Raw genomic sequence first — 7,932 nt, 5'->3', positions numbered from 1 at the left:
CACCAGTGAAAGACCCAGAAAATCGTCTAGAGGGTGGCTTGAAAGTTCACAAAATGGTCCATGTTCCTCCCAGTAACAATAAGAAGAATGGTGCCATGAGAAAGTGTCGAGTGTGTGCTAAGCATAAGATTAGAAAAGAAACAAGTGTCATGTGTGCAAGCTGTGGTGTGGCTCTCTGCAAACTTTCATGTTTCAATGTTTATCACGCGAAGAAAAACTATTAAAAAGGTATGGAAAGATATTTATTGCATAAAATATTGTATTTTTAATAGTTCCTGAAAATTTCATTTTTAAAAACCAATTTTTGTTGAAGTTGTTTAGAAAAAAGTAAGCACATGCATCTTAGCGACATAATGTTTAAAGGGCCTGCCAGGACAGGGGTGGGATTTAAATACCCTTCGCGCCAGTCAAAGAGTTAAAGATGGGAACACCAGCATCGAAGATGCGCCTCGCAGCAGTCATCCTCGAACAGCCTCAACTGAACACAACAAGGAAAGAGTGGATGAGATCATTCAAGATGACAGGTGTGTGGGACACAATAGCCCGAAAACTTGGAATAGGGCACAGTGCAGTACAGGAGATAATTGAAAGCTTGGGCTATAGGAAGGTTTGTGCTCATTAGGTCCCGCGGTTATTGACCAAAGACCAGAAAGGTCAGCAAAAAGATGGGGTGGGAAGTTCTTCCACACCCCTCCTACAGCCTTGATCTGCCACCCTCCGACTACCATCTTTTCGGATTTGTGAAGGATCAGCTGCGTGAACGTTTTGAGACAAGGGAGGCAATTCAGAAAGCAGTGTGTCAGTGTCTTCGGATGGCTGGAATGGAATTTTACAGAAGGGGAATTTTCAAACTCCCAGAACACTAGGAAAAATGTGTACAAAGAAGTGGCGCTTATGTGGAAAAATAAAGAAAGGTCTGTAGATTGAGGTGGTATATTTGGTTTGTCAATAATAAAGCATGCTACTTTACAAAAAATTGTTGCTCATTACTTTCAGTATGACCCTCATATATTTTCTGGTATGTAATTCCGTATAGTCAACCAAAGATTAAAGGGAACATGTTACCTTCATCTTCAGGGTTCAAGAGTAAGCCAGTAAGTAGAGCATCATGCTAGTTTCTTTCTTGGCTTACTCTTCAACTCTGATAAAGGGGGCAGCAGCTGAATTATATCCAAGTTTGAGCTCTTCACATTTTCTGTAAGTTTGTACCACTGATCTAATTTAAACCATTCTGAAGAAGATATGAGGGCTGTTCAAACAAAACCCATTGGAGGATTAGTTACTATAGGATTCTGACGATGGTGTATAACACACAGAGATATTGGGTTTTCGGACTTTATCCATCGTCCTAGTTTTTAAGATAACTAAGAAAAACACGACGTTTCGGAAACTGGATCTGCTTCCGTCCTCAGGTGAGGAAAAACACCTATTCTGTTGGGTCCCTTAGAAAGAGCTAGCCTCACTGGTCCCTATGCCAAGCCAGATCAATCCAATTCATATCATCCCATCCTATCCCTCTAAGACCAATTTTAATATTGATCACCCAACTACACCCTGGTCTTCCCCGTGGTCTCTCTCCTTCTGGCTTTCCCACCAATGTCCTATATGCATTCTTTTTCTCCCCTATTTGTGCTACATGGCCTGCCCACCTCATCCTCCTTGACTTGGTCATTATAATTATACTTGGAGAAGAGTAAAAGTTATGAAGCTCCTCATTACGCAGTTTTCTCCAATCTCCTGTCACTTCCTCCCTCTTCGGTCCAAATATTCTCCTCAACACCCTTTTCTCAAACATCCTCAGTCTATGTTCCTCCCTTAATGTCAGAGACTAAGTTTCACACGCATACAGCACCACAGGCAAAATTAGTTTTTTATATTCTAATTTTTATGTTTTTGGACACCAGACGAAAAGACAAAAGGTTCTGGACTGAATGGTAGCAAGCATTAACTGAGGAGAAATACCTGTACCTAGTTTAACTATCTTCACAGAGAGAATTGACTTCAGTATAAAAAACAAGTCAGATATATAATGTTTGTATACAAATGCATCCAAACATGTTTTTCAATTCTCAAAAATACTATAACATAATGTTGTTTGTTATGTACATACAAGCATCCTTCTGAAGTTCAGGTAAGACATGTTCAGTAGTGAAAGAAGTCAAATCAACAAGCTGATTTGTTTGAGTGGTACCATGTCGTTGTGTTTGACCTTTAGATGCCAGTGAAGTCACTAGATACAGTACTGTGTCCTTGTCTCTCCAGTTCTGCACTGGCGCCTCTTCATACTTTTGAAGCATGACCTTAAAAAAGATAAAACATATCACTACAAGAGAGACAAGTCGTTTTCTCAAGGTATTCTACTAGAATTACAAAGAGTCACTCAGTAACATCCAAGGGTTAAGTGGTAATCCTTTATTCATATTGAGGCCTGCCCCCTGATACACCCCCCTGCCAAATCTGTGGGGGATTATGGTGGAAACTACAATGATTTTCAGTGATGAAAAATTACATAAAAATCCATGTCCTAGGCAGGAATTGAAACCCAAGTCCCAACAATAGCCTCCTTTATGCAACAAATCATGTGCAAATATGATCTTTATTTATAAAACTGCATTTCCAATTCACAGTTTAACTTAATCGGCATTTTGGCCTCTCATATGAACTTACAGTACATTATAGATGGGTTGGAAACGACTCTACATGAGACTAAATCCATAAACAAACGTGTCCACATTCTGAGGTACACCCATGCAATATAGACATGAATACTATTTACAATTTTATGAAAGTAATTCTGGAAGGAAACATATTATATACATTTTTCAGAACACTACAATATAGCATTCCTAGTGCACAGACTGCAAGTCCTGCATATCTAATATCATATTTAGGTAGTGCATGTTCAACCAAATGCAATTTAGATCATGTAGCAGAGTGTAACCCTATCTAAGTAACAAACTTTTTTGCTTAAATTTGAAAATAAGGTTGCTGTAGTTGTTGACTTGAAGGACAGGTTCTACATAGAAATAGAACATGTAATTGATAAAATCAATAAATGCCACATGAATATTTTGTTAGGAGGTTTCACTGCCAAAGTAGATTGGGAAGACAATTTCAAACCAGTAATTGGAAATGGGAGTTTACATGAATTGGTAATGATATTGGAGTTGAGTAGTAAACTATGCCACATCCAAAAATCTTACTGCCAAAAGTAAAATATTCCCACATCATAACATTCATAAATTTACTTGGACATCTACTGACGGAAAGATGCACAACCAAATTGACCATATTTTGAGAGACAGGCGATGGCATTCAAGTATACTTAATGTCCGATCGTTCAGGGCAGTGGACATTTTCAAATCAACAATTGGGAATGAGAGTTTGTATGAAATTAGTAATGATAATGGAGTCAGAGTAGCAAACTTTGCCACATCTAAAAATTTTATTGTCAAAAGAATGATGTTCTCACATCGTAACATTCATAAATTTACTTGGAGAGATGCACAACCAAATTGACCATATTTTGATATACAGGAGATGAGATTCAAGTACACTTGATGTCAGACCGTTTAGGGCAGCAGACTGTGATACTGACCACTACCTGGTGGAGGCAAAGTTTAGGGAAAGACTGGCAGTGAGCCAACAAACAATGCACAGAGTTCATATGGAGAGGTTCAACCTCAAGAAATTAAATGAGGTAGAGGGTAAGGAGTAGTATCTAACTATCTGAATAAAATAAGGGTACATACTTGCACATAGGAGCCGAAAATTTCTGTTATTTTCCCTTCAAAGTATCGTGATAAAACTCTGACCAGATCGCAAGCTGCTCTCCGTCTTGTATCCACATCTGAACCCTCAATATCCCGACGGATATATTCTTCTGCGTTATCTACAAACAACTCCTCATCTGAAACTATAGTAAGAACATGCACTAAAAATATTTATGACTGTATTCCATACACATCCAATATAGCACAGGAAGCACCTGCTGTTCACTGAAAGGCACTACTAAATTCCACCAATAGGCTCAGTGAAAAAACTGCTCCTGAATTTGATTTTCATATATGCAAATACTGAGGTTAGCATTAAACACCAGATTACCCTTAAAGCAGCAGTGAATGTTTACAATGATTTAAATTTAATATGGTCCGAAGTTATATTTCACTGGCCTGTGTAAGGTGATGAATTTGTTCAGATATACAGGTAGGATGCAAGTGAATTGGCCACTCAGACCCTTAGGAGTGAGTAAGGAAACAGCTTGGGCCCATTTTCTTTACCCGCCCACAAGGGTCTGAGTGACCAACTTCCTTGTAAACTGTCTATGCAACAGAACAACTTCCTCACACTATACTCTTCAAACCTGAATCTTGAGGCAGAATATTCCTCTGAAATTGCAGAATCCACCTACAAGACTATACACTGTGGCAACCAAGAAGACTACAATTTAAGCAATTAGTGTTGTGAGAACCCTGAAACCAGTATGTGATATTTTGTTTAAACATACTAAAATGATATCAAAGAATATGCACATCTATGAGATTTTCGCTGGGATGATCTGCTGAATTCTGAATGAGCATCATTTGATTTTCAGCAAGTGCAGGAATTCTTTTCACCTTCATGTCAATACTTACTCTGGGGTCCACCCAGCCTCCTACCCAATATGTACCAAGTACAGGAAAGAGTGGTTACAATTGTAGCCACCAACCAATCTCTCTGTATTGCCAAAATTTAGAATGTGTGGATATTCACTGTTATAAAGGGCATTCAATGAGCAAGGAAACCTGGCAACAGAGTGGAGTGGGCACAACATTTCTCACAGATTGCCGCTGCTGTAACTCCCAATAGCAGAATGAGTCACTATGACTGATAAAAATCCGCCATCAGGTGGTCTGACCTTGTCACTGCAATAAATCGCATTAATAGTCAGTCTGTTTTAGAGGTGTCGATAGGCGGTTGACATTTATACTGAAATGAAGTTCACTTCTGAACAGCATGTGTTTACTGTCATAATTTTTGCAAGGAAAAAGCTTACAGAAACTGTATCCAGTTAAGTTTCATCATAGATATCCAGACTCACCAGTTCCCACAAAATCGTGTGTATCCAAGCTTGTGGAAAAGTGACAGAGCCACAGGTTTAAGTATGACACAAAGAAGCAATCGAAGAGCATTGAGCTCATTCAAGAAAAGGTTCGGGATATTGAGACACAACTACAGATCAGTCCTTGAAAATCATTAAGACGCTTAGCACAGGAATCCAGGGTTTCACTAGAATCTGCTTCCACAGTCATAAAATTAATTAAATTTCACCCGTATAAAATAAGAGTTGTGCATGAGCTGAAACAGCCAGAATATGCAGCAAGAATTCGTTTTTGCAACTGGCTACTGCAAAATGTGCAGGATGGAATCGTGGATCCACAGCTACTGTTCATGACGGATGAAGCGTAGTTTCATGTTAGTGGTCATGTCAATGCACAAAATGTATGAATATGGAGCAATGAAAATCCTCACGCTATACAGCAAGTGCCATTACATAGTGAAAAGGTGGGGGTGTGGTGTGCTGTTAAGTCCGCGACAAATTGCCCTAATTTTTCCACGAAATTGAGAACTCTCTGACTGCTGTGTTAATGGTATACTGAATTCGTTCTTTAATCAGCTAACTGCTGAAGAAAGACAATATGGGTATTTTCAGCAAGACAATGATACAGCACATATGGCTAATGCAACTACGGTCACAATACGGGAAGTGTTTGAAGACAGAATAATCAGCAGGGGACTGTGTCCTCCAGATCTCAGTTCTTGTAATTGTTATCTTTGTGGAACCTAAAGGGAAAAGTCTACGAGAATAATCCTAGCAGCACTGAAGCTCATCAGAATGGAATAAGATGCATAATTGGTTCAATTACCACAGACCAACTTCAGAAAGTGTTGCATAATTTATTTATGCGATGTGAGGCATATTTGCAAGTATAAGAGGGTCACTTTCAGCACCTGTTATAAAGCATGGTAAGTTTGTGTTATCTTTTAACAGTGTACTTATAAATGTGTGCATGTACAGAAATTGATGTGAGGGAATCAGTGACACAACTGCACTCTCGCCAGCAGGGAAGGGCACAGTAGTCATGGAGAAACGTTCTGTCTGCACAACACGAGTGAGAGGGCACGCATTTATCAGCCCTAATGACTCATTCCACTATTGGCAGTTACAGCAGCAATCTGTGAGAAATGTTATGTTAGATCCATGCTGCTGCCAGGTTTCCTCAATCACTGAACACCCTTTATTTTCGACACATTCACAGCACAGGGCAATTGAAGTCCTACCTTTACAAGGTCTCACTTATTGAAATCAAACTGTTTGGCAATATTTGCACAATTGTAATTACTAATTTATGTGAGATGTTATGGGCAACATATTGGCAAACTTCAAACTTTGGATTAAAATTAAGGTTTGCATACCAGTTTTCAGAAGACAGAATAATAAATTATTTACTTATAGCCACAAGCTGGAAGGTCACAGGTTTGATTCCCAATAAGGTCATTGGAATTTTTAATCGATCTAATCCTTCCAGCTGCATTGTGGCCCTTGGGTCAACTCAGCTTCTAACAGAAATGAGTACCAATAATCTTTCTAGAGGTAAAGGGCAGCTGGTGCATAAGGCTAACAACCTTACCACCATCTGTGAGTTGATTGTCTAGAAAAAGTGGGAGCATATGGGCCTCCAAGGCCTATTACAGGGACAGCTTCTACATTATTTTTATGACATGATGTCAGCAGCTCAAACAAAATAGTATTGGATGATGTGATGATCAGTGTAAAATAATTTTCAGAAAGATGTGGAAGGCAGCAGTATTGGTCTAAGTTGAAACTGTATCCCTGCATGTGCCTGAAGGGATGAGGAAAACCATGACACATCTGCCAGGGTAGCAAGTCTCCAGGCGAAGATTTGAATGTGGGCACTCCCAAATTATAAAAAGCAGTGCTACCCACTAGGTTACAATGTTCAGTAAGAAGACAAAAAGATAAGGATAAAGAGGAAGAGAACGAAGAGGAGGTGATGCTGATGTTGATATGGAATAAAGTCCATAAAAACGAGAAATATTTCAAAGAAATTATTGAAACTTCTTGACAGTTTTGGCATGATCAGGAAGCACATCTTACTTCAATCACATTTCTTACCTCTGAAGGCCATATTTGGGATGATAACCTTCTCACATATACTGGTGAGGACATTCACATCTTCAAACAGATATCCATAATGGGTTCGGTCTGCAACGGTTGCCAGAAACTGCAAAGCATTGCTTACAAGCTGAAAATGTAACATCATATCACTTAACAAAGACATTCATAAAATAAGGGTAAACCAAATGTATAGTTAGCTTTTATATTAACCTTGTAACTTCACACCCCGAATATCCCAGAGCAGCACAAATTGTAGCATACCATTTTCCTTGCAACATACAGTTGTCACTTTGTTGTGTTGTCTCTCTCCTGTGACACCTGTATGAACAGTGACATAATGCACATCCTCTTCCATCTTTCAATAACTGCATGGATCTACTGTTGTATGTATCTTAAAGTTACCAGTGAAGAGCAGAATACCAGTAGAGCTGTTACTATGCCATCCAGTGCATTCCAGGATAATGTTATAACGAAAACTTCTGCTGCTGACAAGTATGGCCACAGAAGCAAAATGGCACTACCAAGCTATACGATGGGGGACCCAAAAATAACCGGAACCGACCTGTTGCGCGCACATGCTATGTAGTTACGAGTTGTGCTGCTAGGTGGTGTTAGCTGGGGGTCTCCCGCGACTGTTAGTGAGCTGGCGTCAGTCTGAGTTAAGTGGTTTGTCTGTGGTGCTCTGTTGTGTGCGTTCCTGTTTCAACCCTTTGGCGATTAGTGAGATGGCCGACCAGAAGGAACAAAGAGTG

At 39.5% G+C, this 7,932-nt stretch overlaps 1 protein-coding gene across 3 annotated transcripts in view; it reads right to left on the bottom strand.

Annotated features, from left to right (window-relative positions):
* LOC111875566 (exportin-2) overlaps positions 1–7,932 on the bottom strand; it is an 82,091-nt gene that overhangs the window by 44,258 nt on the left and 29,901 nt on the right. For all 3 annotated transcript variants that reach the window (XM_033755862.1, XM_023871911.2, XM_023871910.2), the window contains 3 exons: positions 7,178–7,307; positions 3,753–3,916; positions 2,111–2,300 (listed from right to left, as the gene is read on the bottom strand). In XM_033755862.1, coding sequence (XP_033611753.1) covers positions 2,111–2,300; positions 3,753–3,916; positions 7,178–7,307 — 484 coding nt within the window. The remainder of the gene's footprint in view (positions 1–2,110; positions 2,301–3,752; positions 3,917–7,177; positions 7,308–7,932) is intronic.

Source organism: Cryptotermes secundus, unplaced genomic scaffold (genome assembly GCF_002891405.2).
Source record: "Cryptotermes secundus unplaced genomic scaffold, Csec_1.0 scaffold1251, whole genome shotgun sequence".
In the NCBI taxonomy this organism is placed as follows: Eukaryota; Metazoa; Arthropoda; class Insecta; order Blattodea; family Kalotermitidae; genus Cryptotermes; species Cryptotermes secundus.
Note: the sequence above shows the minus strand (reverse complement) of the source record. Positions and strands in the feature narration are given on the sequence as shown.